The sequence below is a fragment of the Dendrobium catenatum genome, unplaced genomic scaffold, assembly GCF_001605985.2.
Source record: "Dendrobium catenatum unplaced genomic scaffold, ASM160598v2 fragScaff_scaffold_1061, whole genome shotgun sequence".
Lineage (NCBI taxonomy): Eukaryota > Viridiplantae > Streptophyta > Magnoliopsida > Asparagales > Orchidaceae > Dendrobium > Dendrobium catenatum.
Genome location: NW_021319523.1, coordinates 2,809,349 through 2,829,895, shown reverse-complemented (window position 1 = coordinate 2,829,895; position 20,547 = coordinate 2,809,349). Strand labels below are relative to the sequence as shown.

Below are 20,547 nucleotides of genomic sequence, written 5' to 3'. Positions count from 1 at the left end.
GCTCACCCATATAAGAAGTTCATCTCTAAAGAGCACAACCAGCACAGCAATAGTGACTTGACCTAGTGAAGCTCAACCCCGAGAAGTTCAACCAAGGAAGTCTACACCATGGACATGTTTGATTAAGAGAGAAACTTGTCTAAGTATACCTCGATCTATGGAAATACTCACATTATGAGAATTCCCCTTAAAGGAAAACTCAATCCATCCGAGGAAACTCGTCTTTCTCATAGGGCTCTTCATCCAAACTATAGAAGATGTACACCCACTAAACATATAATAACATTCTCATTAGTTACGCAAGTCCATAACTTAAAAAAACTCACTTAGGGAACTCTCACAATACGCTCGTTAAAGGTACTCACTGAAAACACTTGACAGGGGCACTCTCTAAAGGCACTCGTCCAATGTGCTCACCATGGGCACTCATCAAAGATAGATGCTAGAGGCATTTTTTAAGGGTACTCACCACAAACATTTTTTAGAAACACTTGCCAAGTATTTATCAGGGGTGCTCACCAGAAGTATTCACCAAGGGCACTCGTTGGAGGCATTATTTAAAGGTACTCACTAATGGAACTCAATAGAACCATTCTAGAGTTACATCATATATAATAGGGCATGTGTATAAATTCCAATTAGTAAAGGTGTATATAGCATTATTTTATTGCTTTCTTTGGTATAGCCTCTCATGTAGCCTTCCCAACTCTATAAATAAAAAAGGGATTGAGGTGCATTTTGAGACCTTTAGGACCACATCTTATGATACAATGAGCATAAAAAAATGTCAAGTCTCTTCTTCATCCACCTCTCTATTTCTCTATTTATCTCCTTAGTTAGTCTTGATAGAAGGGTCAAGATGTTTTTCATGAAAAAATTTGGATACAACATACTCTCAGATAAATTGAGCACGGATTGATGCCATTGAAAAGAAGCCAAACAATATGTGAGATAGAGCACAAGAACATAAAGAGGTTAGTCAACATGGTGGAATATCAAAACTTTGTGAACCACTTTGATTTGATTGAGATATAAGAGAGATACACAAAAATGGTTTAGAGAATGTTGGAATGAGTCACTAGAGAAAACCTAAGTGGGAATGAGTCGAAACGGTCATCATATGTGGTAGCTTGAATAGCTTTTGAAAAGGATGCATACATATAGCTAATGTTGGTATTATCTTTCAATAGATTATATGTGACTTTCATACATCAATGAAGAGTCATCATTCTCTACTGTTGGTATTATCTTTCAATCAATTATATGTTAACATCCAAGATTAAACCACAAAAATTTTATTTAAAGAAAAGTCTTTCAGCCCACCCTGCTATACAAGATATTAATATTTTAAGAGTCAACACATATTAATTATAGTATTAACAGTCAATCTTGTTCGCACACATGCAAATGTAATATTTATGATATATCAATCATATCATTTCGCTATGCAAGTCAATATCGGTATGAAAGTCATCAATTTATGAAATGTAGAAAAATATACATACTGCATTAACTTTAGAAAATTATAACTATCATTTTACTTAGTCAAATTGTATAATATCACAGTTATAATGCTTACAAGAGTCATATCCATCATATACCAAAAGTACAAGATAAAAGTTTGATAAATAAGAAAAAAATGCATTTTTATCATATTCAAAAGAGATAGAAATCATAGAAATCAAAATCATCGAAAAATGAGTAAGAGTAAAGTTACTTCAATTAAAATAAAATTCATAATAGAAGTTACAAACAAAAAAGTCCCTAAGAACTTCCTCTCTCTCTCTCTCTCTCCTCTTCTCTCCCCTTCCCTTCTTCTCCTTTCTTTCCTTTCTTGGCAAGCCAAATGAAGCGGGAAGGGCTCGTGGGTGGCAGGAATATTTGATTGAAAACAAAAATTATTTTTAGTATTTGGCATCGCAACGCTCTCAGCACTGCTATGCTTGTCAGTGTAGCGTCACAGTGCTGCCTACATGCTCATATTTTTATATATTTTTTAAACAAGTTTATTTAAAATTTTTTTATTATTTTAATTTCATTTTTTGGTTTTAAAGGGATATGTTGGAAGTGAATAAATTGGACCCAAGTGCAGTTCAAGCAGCCCTTACACAAGTCCTAACTGAAGGATCATTCTGGTACGCTTTTAATTCTCTTTTAGGGATATTGCAAAGTATAACATTGTTTGTTGAACCCTCAGCTACTTTTCATCTTAGATAAGCAGTCACTAAGTGCTCACAACCAGGGAGCAAATATAGGCGTCTCCCATGAAATCATCAGCCAAAGGTTTTTGGCCTATGTTTTCTATCAATTTTGTTCTTCTGGCTTTTATTTTGTTTTGCAGAGTTTTTGCCTTGCGGGTGTCCGTGTTATTGACTCGAACAGAAGATTTTTGGAGCTGGTTACTTAGTTTGGTACATTTATGATTTTTTGGGTGTTCATCCTTGTGCTCCGTAAAATGTACCTAGGATTCTGTGTAATTTTGATTAGTAGGAAACCCGAGCTCGTAAGTTTTTTTTTTTTCTTTTAATTTTGTAGCTGTTCAGAGTAGTAGTAAGCTTGAGTTCCCTTTAAAGACCTTATAATCGTTATTTTTTAATTAATGCGTAGGTCTCTTTGTGGGTTTCTCGAACTTAAGAGGAGCAAAATTTTGATTCATAATCTCCTATCCTTGAATTGCTTAGAGCTTTCCTCACTTGGAGATTAGATCCAAGCGCATGCACACATTTATGTTCATAATCTCCTCATATCATGAGTTATTTGATTGTTTAATTACCCCATTATCTATAAGCTAAGAGGGGAAATAAAGATGACATGAATTTCCCTAACACAAACTAGTACTTATCTATTAATTTTAGTGTTTAAGAAAACCTACAAATAAGTTTGAAAATGCTGGAAAATAGAATATTAATTTATCTTACAATTTAAATATATAAAAAAATGTTCTAAATAAATCATGATTAACTCAAATACTCCATCATGAGTTTTCTAATGAGAATAATTATTAATTCTAACCAATGGTGATTAAATTTAAATAAATATGTCATCACTCAAGTAAAGAAACACCCAAACACTCGCACATACTCAAAACTAAAAGACATTGGAATCATTATTTTACTCTTTGAAAAAAATACTCTAAAATTTATGCACAAAATCATTATATCCACAATTTAAGCCTAAAATTTATCTAAAAGGGCACTAAGATATTATTAAATACACAACTCAATATTCATTATTATAAAATCATTAAAGAGTGACACTTGGTCAACAATCTCCTCATATTTATGGGGGAAAAAAAAAAGATTTCAATATGGAGATAAAGAATATAAACAAATATAAATCTATTTTAGAAATTTATAACTCTATAATAATATAAGAGAGTTATATAAGGTAAGACTTATAACATTATTTAGACACTACACAATCAACATTAATGTTGCTTATTAATAAGTGTTATGAAAGACTATTCTCCCCACCTATCAAAAAGATGCTTACTAAAGAACTTACCAATTTTAATCATGAAAGATTAAAAATCCCAACTACATTGTCTGACTTTTAGTTTGGAAAGGGAAGTCAACTATCCCTCCTAAGCGAAAAATTATTAGGTGCGGAGTGTACATCGTTCACACAAATATGAGTACCTAACAGTACCTAGTAGTACCGAGTGCCGGTACCGAGCGCGGAATAAGACTTGTGCGGACGGTTCTCCCTGTCCGCACTCCGTACCTAATAATCTCTCCTCCTAAGCACTTCATAAGATGTCATTCAGATAGAATAATATACAAGAATTGATGGCTATTACTTAGGGAGTGGGACTTTTTGTACTAAATATGATAGTAACTAAGACTTCAAGCTTTTTTTTTATCATGCCTAATGTGACCCTAACAAATTGGAAAAAAAGTACAATAACATGAAAATCAAGTGCATGAAAACATGCCATTAAAGAACTTTGAGCCATATCTGTCTTGCCAGGGAGAAAAAACTCATAAAAATAAATGTATCCGTAACCACAGATGAGCAAAAGAAGGTTTAAGCGTAAGCATAACATTGTATTACCAATTTTTTCATGGAAATACACTTAGCAAAGTTCTAGTAAAAACCAAACCCTAAACCTAATCTAACACTAAAACTAAAATTAACATTAAAACACAAACGTCAACAGTTACTCACCCAACTAAAATTCCCAATAAAAAAAGAAAAAAAATCAAAGTTACAACAAGGGTGGTCAGAAACCCAATTGTTGGAAGTAACATATAAATAACCTTGTCGCCACAGAATCCATTAGAACTCCCATTCAGAAACCCAATTGTTCGCAGAAGAATATTTTCTGATAGTTTCATCTTCCAATCTTTGTTTAGCTCCCCGACCAGAACCAATTCAGCACATAAACCAGAAGACCTTAAAACAAGAATAAAACTTACCCTCACAATGCCGCCGCCACTTTCTCTCTTGCTGCTGAAACAGATTTGTTGTTGGATAAAACAGTATTCCCCATTGTTCAGACCTTTAAGCTGTGGTTGTCAAGCTCAACCTGTATCCAAAAAAAGAAAAAGAAAACCAGAAACAGGACGCCATAAAGATAACACTACATAATACAAAACCAGAAATATATTATAGAACTCAAATGCATGCCTCATCACCGGTTTCTGTACAGATTCAGTGTTCACCCCTTCATGAAGCTTCATCACTGCACCAAGCGCAGCATTCTTCTTCACAAATGAAAGGAAGTGGTAAAAGTATAATATATTTCAGTAAGTAATAATATCAGCTTAAGAAACAAATATGATAGATATAAAAGAGGAAGATAGGACCTCCAGTTCATCCACCAGGCCATTTTGCAGTACCGGCTCACTCTCCTGATTTAAACCTTCCACCTTATCTGGAATAGGTTCGGTAGCAGTACTGCATTTATATACTACAGGTTCCAGATTAGCATCTTCCATATCATTAGAACTGGATGCATTTCCATTCACATCACTGGAGTCCTTTAAGCTCCTCACTGGTTGATCACTTGGTCCAGATGGAGCCTCTGATGACTTCTTCGGTTTCACATATGCGGTTGAGGACCTACCACCAGAACCATCAAGGTCAGAGAGAGCCATTGGTGTCTGCCATCCAGGGCTGGAAGAAACAGACGGGGGTGTACCATCAATAACTCCACATAGAACTTCAGGTTTCGAGCAAGGACTGCCATTAGAAAGATCGGGTGAAGCTGACTTTAACTGAGTAGGGCTAACAAATGCACGTTTTCCAGGACTTGATTTCATATCATCCTCCACACTCATTTTCCTCTTAGGTTTTCTCTCTGAAGATCCATGATCATGTTCATCCTCTACAGTATTAGCTTTCTCAGAATTTTGAGGATTAATTGGTTTTGAAGGCCTAGGCCGCCGATAGCCTTCTGGAAAAACAAATGAAGGAATTTGCTTTCTTCGAACATGGGAAACATGAATTTCCATACCAGGTTTCCAAAACATATACATGTTCACAGAATGCTTAAATTCATCCACTGTTCCACGAATATCAAATTGTTGTTGGCCTTCTTGAATCCTAAGCCCTTGTGTCCTCTGCAATCCCATGAAAAATGCAGAGTGACCACACCGCCTAGAATTGTCAATATACTCACTAGGATAAGGGTGACATTGCAACATCCCAGAAGTGTCCCGCTCGATCTGTAAAAAAAATAAAAAATAGAAAAGTTGAATTATAATCAAGAACTATAACAACATGAACAAGTCGACTTTAACATTATGAAGAAGCGCATATATTCTCTAAGAGAATAAACTAAAAGCCCAAAAAACATTATTCGACATCAATGAAAATACCAATAGAAAGAACTCCAAACCACGAACTTCGTCATCATATCTATTTATCAGAACCCCCAAAGCATAGAATTTACCTTGAGAGTTAGTTGCCTCAATCGAGATTCCACCCAACCCTTCCATATACGAAGGTCATCTGAATCTGTGGCAATAATATCAACTTGAAGGTAATTCTTATATGACTCAAAAAAATGGTACGGTTCAAACAACGCATTCCAACTGGCCTTGTTCAACTCAATCTCCTGGAAATGGTGAATTAAAGTTAGAAATAAAGAAGTAAAGACAAATATTATATTTTACAGTCAAATGTTTATTACCTCACAAATTCTGTTACCAAACTGGAACTGTTCGTTCATAACTCGCAGGGTACTGGTCGACACATTGTAGCTAGAGTTCATGCATGGATATGCAGGTGTAATTATAGGCATCTGATGAGTTCTGTCCCTTGGGTTCTTGCGTGGATCCCAAACAGGAAAACCAAGTTCATCCTCCTCAATAGCACAAAGCATAACAGGATTTGGCCAACGCCATTGTGTATATACTCTAAAGAAACGAGAGACTAACATACTAGATACAGCATTTGGGTACAACTGGCAGACACGAGCTACCAATAAAGCCCAATTAACACCCCCAAGAAATCCAGTAACCTAGCATGAGACAGGTAGTAAAATATTGTGGCAAGTTTAAAGTCAAGTAGATTAAAAATACATAATAAAGATCATACATTTGAATAGACACCGCGTCTCTTGGCCCAAAGCTTTAAGCATCTGAGAGTTGTTCGAAAATTCTAAAAAGAAAAGGCAGAAGGATTAATGAATTCAAAATCATATAAATGTCCAGCAAAATAATGATGGCAACAATGTATTAACCTCGACATTGGGAACAAGCCTAAGAATCTGATCAGCGACTCTACAGCCATTAAGACTTCGAACCGTTGGCTCATCAACATTATATAGCACTGAACCATGAGAGATGTCCAAATCCTGTGTGGAATCAGTATAAGTGTTCGGAGACATGCAACAGCAACAACACCATAATACCGCTTTTAATTTAAACTGTTCTATAAACAACACAAACGAGTTAATCATGACATGAAACAGGAAATCAAGAACAATGAACAGAAAATATGAACTACCCAAGAAGAGTAAAACTAAAGCCTGATGATGCATAACTCCACAAACATAGGGTAAGCATTTTGAACATGATAGAAGATATATTACATTCAAATCAAATAGCACAAAAGAAATGAATAAAATAACTTACAATATATATATAATGCATAACTTACAATATGAGTTTAACACTTGGTTATAAAGTCCTACGGTACCAAAACGAGTAAACAACACATGAAACTCCTTTAACTAGATTATAGATCAGTAATCATGGAAACATCATAAAACATCCCAAAACATCACACAGTATCTAGAATTACATGGGTGGCCTAAGAGCCAATCCAAAAGCAACATCAACTCCGTATGTTCCAGCCTAACTCATACAAACCCAATGTCATCTCAGAAAGTTGCTAGCCCCGATCAAATCAAGTTAGACATGTACTTTCTTCTCAAAAACAATGGGTAGGGCAGACTAGGAATAAACTCATTTCCAATGGTTCAAATAGATTAGTTCAGCATGCGTCATAATGAATCAGGCAGTGATTGAAAACTTTTGTGAATAGAATACGGTGAGAAATATTGTAACTTTACCGTACCAAAAGATATGAAAGAGTCGTATACTTGACACATAAACAGAAACAGAAGTGTGTATGATCAGTGAATGAAGATCAACTAAAAGATTAGGTTTGGCACCAAAACTGGGCTAAAACATGTGAAGTTTCGATTGAAAACATTGAAACTATGCCCACACCAAACTTTTAAACTCTAATTCAAAACTCTCAAATAAACAGGTTGAATAATTGAACGATTGATGAGCAGAACCACATTACAGCGTCAATGTAACAAATTAAAGAGATCATCATGAACAAACTGTCCAATAACTGGCCAATAGAAAAGAGCAGTTACCATGAACAACAAGCATTCGATAAAGCTCATCATAATTGTATGGAAAATAAAGGCTGGAAAAAGCAGGGAAAATTTTTCCCAAAGAAATAAAATTGGTTTAAGCATCATTTAATGAGGTTCTTGTAAAAGCTAGAGAAGTCGAGTTTTAGCAATAAGGAGTATCTTCTAGTGTAATCCAGCAACTCAATCACCATTTAAAAACAAGAAGTGAACCATGATCACATTGTGATCAAACCAATGTAGAAATTAGTTGTTTTAAATAAACCTAAAAATGAAGATAAATATCAAAATATAATGGTACAAACAGCACAAAAAAGAAAAACAGGCGGCTTCCACTCAAGCTTTCTAGGGCCGCTGTCAAATATGATACGTAGCTTAAAGCTTTGAAGTTAGACGACACAATATACAAACACAACATGAACATGATGAAATTGCATAAAAGTAAAAAGTAATTCAAGATACGTTATATTTTACAAATTTTTATGTTTATGATTTTTTACTACGGGTATCATAGGATGAAGTATAATATCATAAAAGAAAATTTATAATGATAAAAGAAAATCACATACTAATAATAATAAAAAAATTATCACATGAGTATTCATCAATTATTTTCAGTTGTCACATGTTTTCACACTATTAAAGGATTCATGTCACAATTTTTAGACAAGTTTTATGCTAGTTGTCGACTATCTAACACAACCCTCCACTTTCTCATCCAAGACTTGAGGCCTGGCACTAGCAATGGAGAAAAAGGATTCATGTAGCCGACCCCACAGTGGGATGAAGGATTGATGTTGCTTTTGTTGTTGTCACGTGTTTTGATAAATGGCATTGAAAAATACAAACAAATGGTTGCTTCAAAAAAATCTTATCATAAAAATTTAAAAATTTTAAAAACTGATACTAAAAAAAAAACTCTCGACGTTTGGGAGTCACAAGAAGAGCTGTTGTCAAAGCCAAAGTCAAGTCATTGCTCGTTGGAGTCTTAGAAGTTGAAGTTGAAGTCGAAGTCGAAGCACGAGTCAAAGCAAAAGTCCTAGTTGAGGGCCTCACTCATGTGTTGTAGTTAAAGTGTTTGTTTGTTTAAGTCAAATCTAAGTTTTACTTATGTGTTGAGTTAAAAATAGTGCACAATGAAGTCAATGCCCATCGAAGTGTAGAAACATCGCGACTAGAGTCTGCTCATCTCTCAATGTCTCTTTCTCTCTTGGTATAGAGGACACAACATAAAATTTCTCACTAAATTCTCCATTATCTACCAAGCTTTCATGTATGCATCTTAGGCATGTCGGGTGTGTTCGTCTTGTGTCCAACAAGCGTCAAAAATGAATTTTACTCTTAAATGAACCTGACACAGTTTTGAACGTGCCGGATGCGTGTTGAAGTCATGTCTGCACCTATCGGATGCATGTTGGAGTCATGTCTACACCTAGCACGTGTCTAATGTAAACACATAAAGTACTTAGAGAAATGCCCAGAATTCCCAAGCTCAAAGAAAAATGGCTACCAATACTTTGAAGGTTCTCATCTGAGCAAAATAAGGTACTAAAAAAATAGTTGTTTCTTTAAGTAAACCTATTTCAATACTAGGTGATACTTTTTTAAGTAATATAATAATCATCACATGAAAAAAGAAAAAAAAAAATCTTAAAGTTTTGTTGCATTATAAGTTTCGAACCTTGATAAATATGTTATCTTAAGCAAATCACCCAAATTACATCAAAAGACCTTAAAAAGTTAAATTGCTTAAGCACGGTATAAAACTGTGCAACTGATCACTGAGACATTTTTTGTCTATGGGGAAAGATGTAAGCCTCATAATAAAAAAATTGTGCAACATCAAATAGCTGATAAGAAGTAACATATTAGCATCCTAATCAATTAATATACTAAAAATATATATAAACATTCTAATATACTAAGTAACAAATTGCGCAAATTAGAAGTATAATACAAACATCAAAATAATATAAGATATCAAAGTAAAGAATAAGGACTATAACATAATAATTCAAAATATAACAATTAAAAATAAGTTTAACACAATAAGTTTATTTCTCTAGCCCTTATCGACTAACATCCAACAAAGAAGATCACAAGTAGATAATCAAAAGTCCTAAGCACTCGCATCACTCAAAGATTCTTTATTAGAGCTAGTGTCATAATGAAAAAATTTTCTCCTCTGCCTTATCTTCAGCTATATCAATATTCTCCCAATCTTTCTCCTCTTCTTTGATCTCAATCATCTTCATCTTCATTAATCAATAATAATCAATAATAAACAAATAATATTATTTAAATTTTGAAATAAATTCAAATAAGAAATTAAGAATATCCTTATTTAGATGCCTTTTCTTTTTATTACTTGGTGGCTTGTGTAAGACATATTTGTCTTATTTTGTCCCCATCAAAGAAATCAACATTTAAATTTTCTTACTGAAAATCGAATGATGTACTTTCTTGTCATCATCCACAAACCATTCATCATTTGATGAAACTTCATCACAAAATAAGATATCCTCTTCATACTTTAAAGCCTTTTCTTTAAATTTATATCCTTCAATCTCTTATTGTACATGATGTACACCAACTTGTTCATTCTTAAGATAATCATAAAATTTCTCCTATTTGCAAGAACTTGATTATGTGACTCCAATTTTTCTCATATCCAAAAAATATTGTAGCTTTGAAGTGTTTTTACTAAATAGGATCCACCATTCCGAATATAAAATAATAAATAGTAGTTAAAATTACAAAAATCCTTTCTTATTTGAATAAACAAATATTAAAAGTTACCTAGATAATATTTTACAACTTTATGTTTGGTTTGCAATAGTCCAAAAAATACTTCCTTATTTTTGACTGGTACAAGTTGAATATTAGCACTCAACCTCTTAGTTGAGTTAACTATCAAACTACACATACAACGGTATAATCCTAATTTGATCTCATAATTGGTCAACTTGTTCTCAACATATTGGAATTAAGAATTGAGATGATATCCACCAACATACAAATGATGATAAAACTGAAGCTCCCACTCCTCATCAATGATTTCCCAATCTCCTTATAATTATACCATCTTCTCTAAAGTTATAAGCTATCAACTCCTTAGCATCGTCCATTGCATTACAAATGAAAAACATAATTGGTTTCTTCTCTGCATCAACCATCCTCGAAACTTGAGCTAATAGTATTGTTGTTGTTATTAATTATTACATATATAACACCCAACCAAAACCTTTCATTTGGAATATTATTCCTAAATTCTTTCCCCTCATATTTGGCCAAGAACTATTAAGCCATTGCGTTGAAGAAAACAATAACTCCTAAGATTGCCTTGCTTCCAACATGCTCTATTGAACTCAATAGACAATAGGAAATCTCGTTGTCATAGGCTAAAAGGGCCCCTTTTGAAAAATTTCTCATCAAAGCAAAGATCCATGAATAATTGTAGATGCATTTACTAATCTTATTTGCTTTAATCAAGGCGTTCTTGTGTTGAGGCAAGTCACCAAGTTAAAATTAAATCTATATAGTGTGCCACACAAGGAGTCTAATACAAATGTTTCCTCTTCTACATCAACTTGTTTCCAACTGCCCTATCAGCACTAGCATTGTTTGTCACAACTTGCACCACTAGATGCTCCCAAATCTCCTCTATCACTACATCAATAAGTAAAAAAAAAAAAGTACTCCACATCCTTTACCTAATATGATGCTTGAATAAACTTTAAGAAAACAATGTCATGTATTGGTCTATGGGCCACCTTGCACGTCTACATGACACTAATGGCAAAAAAGATGAGGAATCTTTGCCATTAGGTCCACTTACATAATAAAAATCAACATTTATTATATCATCAAAATATGTTTGTGCTAAATACTTTGATATTGTCAACCTTCATATATGCACAAATATCCTCTTTCACCACCTTCAGCAACTCAGTACATGGTGCAACATTCTTGTGAGAGCTAGAAAATGCTCTTTCATTCTTATAAAAACTTCTTTCACAACCTTCTTATAATAGTTGCACTTTAGATAAACATAAGTTTTGTCATTCTTGTTATGCCTCCATGCTGGGTCTTTCTTATGACCCATTGTGAATGCATCCATACCTCTAACCATTTCTTACAAAATCCTGAAATAAAAATTTGATTCAAAAAAAATTTTGAAAAATGCGAGCGTTCAAAGAAATAAGAAAACCTAATTAAACCATGTAAAGAAATTATATTTATAGAAAAAAAATTTATTGTCAAGGAATTGTCATTGAATAGAGAAAAGATGTAATGGAGGAAGAGGAGAATGTGGAGAAGGAAGAGGAGATCCTTGTGGATGAAGATAAATTGGCAAGAAAGAGGAGGCGGTGGCGGCGGCTAAGGAGATGGTCAGCAGCATGCATGAGTGGACAAGTGATGCATGAGTGGACAAGTGGTGAATAGATCGCATGAAAGGAGAGGCATCAGTTCTAGGGTTTAGGGTGAATAGATCACACAAGCCTAGTATTATGTTATTTTAAACAATGTATATAATTTTATAGCTTTCTTGGACCAAGTATGATCTAGTATTCTATATTATCTATTCCATTCTATATTCTTTATCATTAAATTTGCAACCCTCTACGACCAATCTATCCACCATATTCATCCTCTTTGTCATGAAAATCTACTATTCTAGAATTTGAAACTATTGCACTAAAATTTGATTTAACTTATTTCCAAGCACATCCATTGCCTCTCCAACTCGTGATGCCCTTTCCACAACACCCCATGTTAAATTTACATCATAAAAAACTAACTTGCCTTCAAAGTTTAACACGCAAACATCTATCAAAGGAAAGGAACTAGCCTAATTGTTGGATGCTTATGGCGATACATTTACCTAGACAACGTGCCATGGAATTAACCTCACATGGCATTGGCATATAGAAGAACACTAAAATCACCTTCAAGACACACTATGCATTCCAAAAGAAAAATTAGCACTAAATTCTCAAACCCCAACAGAGAAAAGTACACACGGTAAAGACCATACATGTATTGCTTGATTACAATCACACATCCATTGCCTCTCCAACTCTTGATGCTCTTTCCACATCATCCGTGTTAAATTATTACAAGCACGCATCCATTGCCTCTCCAACTCTTGATGCTCTTTCCACATCATCGTGTTAAATTTACATCATAAAAACTAACTTGCCTTTATAGTTTGAAGTACAAACATCTATCAAGGAAAGGAACTAGCCTAATCAATGGAAGCTTATGACGATACATTGGAAAAGGTGCCATCAATGGAAGCTCACATTGCATTGGCATCTAGGAGAACAATCGCATCGCCTTCAAAGACACTATGCATTCCAAATGACAAATTAACACTAAATTCTCAAACCAAGACCACAAATGTATTGCTTGATTCCTTTGGCTTAATTAGTAAATACGTAGTAAATACGAGTTGCAAAATAATTTATAAATATCATTAAAAATTATCATCCACAAAAAGAGTAAGAATCAGGAAATAAGACTAAGAAGCAATATTTCCTGAACAACAAGAATATCAGTGTAAAAAGCATAAAGCATTTCTCCCAACAAGCATATATATATATATATATATATATATATATATATATATAACACATAAAGCAAAGACGATAGCATATGTTCATTGACTCCTTCACCTTAACAAGTGAATAATTCCTATGGAACCATATTCAAGATAACAATATGCACTTAATGTCTCAAAGAACTAATAAATTAGGCGTTCACAGCTCACAGTTCATAGAGATGAAGGAAAGAATCAGCTACTATGATCTCTAAAGCCAAAGCATGAACAGTATATGGTTAAAACCCATAAAAATATCCACAAAGACTTACCTCTGGAACTACAAGAAGGGATACACTAGCATATAGAAGGTCAATGGATATCCCATTAAACTTGAATTTCATTACAGGAACATGTGCATCTGGAACAGGCTGAAGTTCAGTAACTTCTTCCCTTTCAGACAAAATTTCATGCAAAATAATGAAGAAGTCCTCCTGCACAAATTGAAAAGCCAGTTAACTCAAGTTCACAATTTTAGGATCCAAGAATGTAAAAACCCTAATGACAAGAATTTAACCTCTCGATTCACATACGAAGGGCCAATGCAAAGTGTATCAATATCAGCTCCTCGTCCATTAACCTACATACCAGACAATGGACAAAAAAACTAGTGATCATCAAGATAAAATGATTAATATACAATTATACAATTGGCTGTCTCAGACACAAAACAGTAAAAAGACATCCATTACAAAAGATAAATTGTTAAACTAAAAACATAGCCAAGCTAATTCAGCTTGAAGAAATCAAAAAAGTCTTAGAACTTTCCTCTATACTAAATCCAATAATGGGATATAGCAAGAATAGGATTATAGCAGTTACAATAGTAACAACGGAAAAGACATGAAATTCCTTGAACAATCACAAAATGAAATAACATACATGACAGGGATTATAGCATGGCCAATAGTAGAGAAAACATGTATTTCTGAAGTTCAAGGAACAAATGATTCTTCATGGATCAACAACCAGACGGTTGTAAGCATCCAAAAAGTGCCTTACATAAACAAAACAGAACATAAATTTTATTGAACTCACAAGTCTTGCCATAATATTAGTAAACATAGGCCATCCACTGATCATTTTAGAATTGCAAACACTACAAGATATGCAAAATCACATTGAAATATTTTCTTACCCCTAACCGATAAGAACCAAATGTAAATAAGACAGCATTTGCTTCCTCAACCATTTGATCAGTATATCCTCGTTGACTTGTTAACTGCTTCACCCAGCTCTTTACAATCTGCAGGGAACATCAATAAGCATAGCAAATATTTACTGCAGAAGACAACTAAATATAACCCAATCAGACACAACAATATAAATTGTTTATTATGAGAAGTATAAAATTCATCAATAAACACCATAAATAGACATGAAAATGAGGATAAATTTATCTTGATATATAAAAAAAGCTTGACATATATAAGAAAAATCAGCAAGTAAAATTAAATTGTTTGTTTTTATGTAAATACTGACAGTTAATGTGATCAAAAGTTGAATATGAAACAATTAGTCATAAATTTGAATTCAATATAATTAAAATTGAGTTCAAACTTAAATCTAATGATAAAAATGATGTAATTACTGTTACATCAAATAATTGTGGTTTTTATAAGTATACTTAAAAAAACTATATTATGTGTCCGTTTCAAATTTAAAAATTACATGAAAGTTGGGAGCTTTTCTCGTCTAAAAATTCTAAGGGATGATGCTGGGCATGTAGGAGGTTATACATGACAAAAAATCCTCAGTATGAAGGAGGAGAGAAGCTTGACATTTGGCATAACAAAAGTTTGACAATTATCATAATCCAGGAACTTGGAACTTTGGTTTAGTATTTATATAAAGATATAATTATGCAAATCTAAGAAACTCCATAAATTCCATTGAGGAATCACATTTCATTATGCTGGCACAAACAGATATGGGAACAAGCCCATTATTCATAAGAATAGGGCACAACATATATTATTTATGAAAGTTAGAAAAACCATAAAAATAAAACAAGCACGGGGAATTAAAACAGTTACCAGATCTAACTGTCCTAGAACCTCCTCCCGCCTTGCTGCTTCTTCAGTGCTCTCATAAAGTCCAGCCTCCACCAAGAACTTCATTGGAACAAGCCAATATTAGCATGAGAATGTAAAGAATGGAAGAAAAAGCAGATAAGCAAGAACACAGATGCAAGAAAAACGGCAAGAATTGAAAGGAGCATACTTTCTCTAATTCCGCAGTTCTCTGTAGATCTGTCTCTGTCGGCCCCGCGACTGAGATAGGCTTCGTCACACCATACTGCTTAAGGGTATGTGCCCCAGTACTGCCAACCTCCGAACTCCCCATCTTGAAATCCTAACAGATAAAAGAAAACTACAGAAAGATGCTAGGATCTCGTCCGGCAACTCACCCCAAAGAAAAGTTCCAAAACACTAGAAACGATAAGACCTAACATAAGAAAAGAAAAGACCCAAGATACCGCTCCAATCCAACGAGAAATGAAGATCAGTCAAACATTTTGAACAACTATATCGTCTTACCAACGGATCTACGCGAGATGCAAACCTTAAATAGCGGGATCAATAACCAATCAGTCGGAAACACAAAGATGCTTCGTTTCTGTAACGACAAGGCACAAGGGCGTCCAAACATCAAGAAAGTCAATTCAAGGAAAATTATCTAAAAAATAGACATATAAACCTAGAAATCACCAAACAAAGATTCCAATTGAAGATCTCTTTTCCCGTTTGAAAGATACCAAGACTTGCCCTTGCCGACACCAACGAGCCTTACTCTCAAATACAATGATGCTCTCACCGCCCTAATCCAAAGAAGCGTCGGATCCCACAAACCCGAAACCCTAGAAAAGCCACACACACGCGCGCACAAATTCTAAGCGGAGAAAACTGCAAAAGAAAGGAAACGCCGGATCGTCGCCGAAGAAACCTAGGGCTGGGTCCGATGATCGTTTTCCAAAAACAGAAAGGAACTGAGGAGACGGAAACAAGATGGAGAGAGACGGAGGAGAGGGGCGGCACGGCAAGGCGTTACGTGGGGAAGCTTTATGAGAGAGAGAAACAGAGGAGAGAGATTATTTATCGGAAAGCCCAAAGCCGACGGTTTCGGTGGCGGAGAGCCGAAAACCGATTTCCACGGTAGACTTTAGATTGTTTAGAAGGCTCGGGGAATTAGCTGTGGTCCTGTGGAGCATACTTTTTGCAGAAAAAAAAATTGTGTTACCAATTGGGCAATTTACCATATCTTCATATTAATGAAGTATGATTAAATGGACTTGACAATTACTATATATATTTTAAAATTAAAAAATTATATAGCATTAATATTAAAATTTAATTAATGATTTTATAGTTGAGATATAATTATATAATTTTTACTTTTAGTTTGAATGAATTGATAGTGGTTGGTGGCTTACATGGGGGACAATGGTCGACAATATTGATGGCTTTGGGTGGCAGCGACTGGTGGTGGTGGTCAATGGTGTCGAGCAGTGGTGGGTAGTAGGCTGCAATGGTGGTCAGTGACTAGTGGCAACCTGCGCGTTGCTTACATTGACAGCCCACATAGACCCTTAATAACAAATTTATTTATATAATATACTCATCGCAAAATAGATCTTAAAACTTTAAAGTTCATTCTCATAAAAAATCTAGTAAAATATTTTAACCCGGATATTTTTAATTCCACAAAATATCAATATTAAAAAATATTCATTTATATAGTCAATACTGTAAAAATGAGGTAATTTCAATTAAAAAAACAATCAAGAATTTTGAATTTTGTGTATCATAGTTATTGATTCTATCATTGGTATCTAAATCCATCTTCTATTGCATATTAATTTGTATATTTATTAAATCATTTAAACAAAAATTAAAGAAAATATCTCATGCTAATCAATTTTTTATCTTTCTTTTAATAAACAACTAGATATTATAATAAAGAAATGTTGGTCTTTCACATCCATTTTAATAGCATTATATAAATAATAAAAAAGCCTTGAATAATTATCTGTTCTACACAAATTGATAGATATAAATCATTTATTAAAGTATTAAATCAACAAAAATAAACTATATAAATCATCATCTTATAATATTATTTTTCAAATTTGCATATCAAAAAACAAAACCTTCAAAATCATAATCACATGTACATCCCTCAAAAATTTCACTTTGACCCTCCAAATTTATTCATTCATACAATGAACCTATTGGTGTGAATGAATAATAATAGAATATGGATTTAGAAAATAAATTATTAATAAATATGAAGGTTAAGTAAATATTGATTTTCTCTTAAATTACTTTAACTTACATTATTTTTTTATTAAAATTGATACGTCATGCAAAAGTTATCTTGATCGGGCACGAATCTCAGCGCAAAAATCAAGTTGGAAACTTCAAAAATTAAATCCGGGAGCACCTGAACTCCGATTTTAGCGAGCTTACAGTCAAACTGAGCGTCTCGGAAATATAAACCCAACGACACCAAATTCAACTCAATCTGAGTCCAAATGAGCCCAAATCAAGCACCCGAAGTGTTGTTGGAAAGTTCGTACCACAATTTGAGTTGCCAAACGGTCTCCAATTTTGGCAAGCTTATATTCGAATCGAATGGCTCAACGAGACAAATTCAACGAGCCTAAGATTGCCAAATTCCGACATTATTAAGACCTTCAAATGTCTAGCAAACGGTGCACGATCAAGGGATTCAATATCAATCGTCCATTCGACCACTTCCTATTTGCCCCTAATCTCACACCTATTTACAAGCTATGCCACTCCATAAAATCTATAAATAGACCTCTCATTTCTCATGAGAGGGGGGGGGGAGCAAGAAGAAGAAGCATGAGAGGGGGGGGGGGAGCAAGAAGAAGAAGGGAAGAAGAAGAAGAAGGGGAAGGAGAATCAGCTCCTCCTCAACCACCGCCGGAGTTCTTCCCACCGCTCGAACACGCCGGGATTCTGCCAGATATTCGGGAGAACGCCAGAATTCTGCCCAACTTTCACGGGAAGCTAAAATTCTTCTCAATTAACGACAGAGTTCCTTCCTGACGCCGAATCTCCGCCCAAGTGATGCCGGAGTTCTCCTTGTCCACCAATAGACGTCGGACTTCTACCGGACATCGGACATTCACTCTAAGCCAAGTTTTTACCCGACGCCGAACTTCTACCGGTTATCAAACTTTCACTGGACGTATATCCGAAGATGGATTTCTTTCCATTGTTGTACTTCTACCTGACGTCGTCCTTCTGACCTTCATCATCAGACGCGGTCATTCCAACCTTCGTCGACTACGATCCTCCTGACTTATGTCGCCTGCCGACTATAGTATTTCCGACCTCCATCGCCAGCCGACCACTGTCCTTCTGACTTACGTCGTCTGCTGACTGCAGTCCTTCCAACAAAGCGAATACGTCAACAACTACTCTTTGTATTCCCAACATGTAATGTACTTCATATAATTTACATCAAACCCATGTCTTCCTCAAAAGAAGGGCCTCATTTGTAATCGACTACAATACTAGTGGATTCATTCAAACTGGGCTAGGCCCCGTGGTTTTTCCCCCTTTTCAGGGGTTTTCCACGTAAAAATCTTGGTGTCTCATGTGAATGTTACACACTCTCTCTCTTAGCTGATTGCGTGCCGGATTTTCGTACAACGCTAAGATGTTAATTTTATATTTCTCTACCGCCGCAAATACTCCTGGACGCAACAAAAATAAAATAAAGTATGACCTCCTTATCAAATCAAGATATTGAATTTGATGTAAATTAATAAAATTGATTATCCAAAAACATTTCTCACATATAATACTGATGCAATCTCTAATTGGTTTAAAGAAAATCAAAATAGAATAAATTTAAGATATTGATTAAATACAACAACAACAACATCAAGTTTTTGTCCCACTATGTGAGGTCGGCCACATGAATCTTTTTTCGCGATTGTGTTCGGTTAAAAGTCAAATTCTCTCATTTAAATCTAAAAAATAAAGATCATTTCTAATATTTTATAATCAAATCTTTTTAGGTCTACCTCTACCTTTCTTAACATAAGTCGAATCTAATACCTCAACTTTCCTAACTGGGTCATTGGAAGGCCTCCGTTTAATGCGACCAAACAATCTAAGGCGACTCTCTCTACTCTTATCTTCCACTGGAGTGACTCCAACATTTTCAGTATATGCTCATTTTGTATCATATTTCTAAGGGTCAAGCCACTCATCCACCTAAGCATCCTCATCTCTGCAACACTTAACTAAGTATTATGCTTCTCTATTAATGGTCAACATTCGGCACCATAAAACATTGCAGGTCTCACCACCATCTTATAGAATTTTCCCTTAAGTTAGAGGGGGACTTTTCTATCGCAAAATAAGCCCGATGCATTCCTCCATTTCAACCATCCAACTTGAATTCAGCTGTATTTTGATAATTTCTTAATGTGCAATATCCATGCAAAAACATTATCGATTGTATTTTTACAATTATTTCAAAATATAATGATGTAACCATAACATATTGTGCCTCTTTTTGATTTTTCATTGTCTATCACATCAAAATTTTTAAATCATAAAATAATTCGATGTCATTAGCATACATTTATGCATTTGCAATTATATTATTATTAACCAAAATAGAAAAAAATTGAATATTTACAAGGATGGAGCAAATTGTACAAGATATTGCTCTTTAAGCCCTTAAGGTGATACAAGTGATGAGAAGAATAGAATGAGAGAGGTCTGATTTTTGTTTTTAGTATGTTCTATGATGTAGAGATTGCAATGATGTAGAGTAAATATATCCTAATAACTACAAATCTAAGAAGTTATACAAATCACTAAACTTGGAGAGTTATGTTTGGAAGCATACAATTTATAGTGATGGCAATTTGCAATATTCATCATACTAATTATAAATTCAATTGATTCTTACAAATCACTAAAATCAAAGAGTTATATATAGAAGCCTATAATTTACAAAGACGACAATTATGGTATTGTGTTGATATCAACAATAATCCCCCTTCATTATGGAGTTCAGGGGATGAACACAATCTTAACACATAGATCATCAAAGAGGA

The 20,547-nt window shown here is 34.3% G+C and overlaps 1 protein-coding gene across 5 annotated transcripts; it reads right to left on the bottom strand.

Annotated features, from left to right (window-relative positions):
* Positions 1 to 4,025: 4,025 nt before the first annotated feature.
* LOC110098500 (nuclear poly(A) polymerase 4) lies at positions 4,026 to 16,645 on the bottom strand. 5 transcript variants are annotated; one of them, XR_002303350.2, is made up of 12 exons: positions 15,663 to 16,644; positions 15,476 to 15,553; positions 14,578 to 14,685; positions 13,957 to 14,019; positions 13,712 to 13,873; positions 6,689 to 6,802; positions 6,544 to 6,606; positions 6,137 to 6,466; positions 5,897 to 6,061; positions 4,809 to 5,669; positions 4,630 to 4,684; positions 4,026 to 4,528 (listed from the first exon to the last, which is right to left on the bottom strand). XR_002303350.2 is itself a non-coding variant. In XM_020825352.2 (12 exons), the coding sequence occupies exons 1-12, from the start codon at positions 15,783 to 15,785 to the stop codon at positions 4,496 to 4,498; spliced, it is 2,169 nt and encodes a 722-aa protein (XP_020681011.1). In that variant the 5' UTR covers positions 15,786 to 16,644; the 3' UTR covers positions 4,026 to 4,495. The 5 variants fall into 5 exon arrangements, 4 of the variants coding, with proteins under 4 accessions (XP_020681011.1, XP_028554126.1, XP_020681010.1 ...); XM_020825352.2 differs by having other exon boundaries at positions 4,638 to 4,706; XM_028698293.1 differs by having other exon boundaries at positions 4,638 to 4,684.
* Positions 16,646 to 20,547: the final 3,902 nt, after the last annotated feature.

What these genes read in the sequence shown, in the direction of transcription:
- LOC110098500 (XM_028698291.1), bottom strand. Translation starts at nt 15,785, where the DNA reads ATGGGGAGTTCGGAGGTTGGCAGTACTGGGGCACATACCCTTAAGCAG. An exon ending in GACGCGGTGTCTATTCAAAT is followed by an intron (nt 6,467 to 6,543) that starts GTATGATCTTTA and finishes GTCTCATGCTAG; the next exon opens with GTTACTGGATTTCTTGGGGG. An exon ending in TTGGTAACAGAATTTGTGAG is followed by an intron (nt 6,062 to 6,136) that starts GTAATAAACATT and finishes CACCATTTCCAG; the next exon opens with GAGATTGAGTTGAACAAGGC.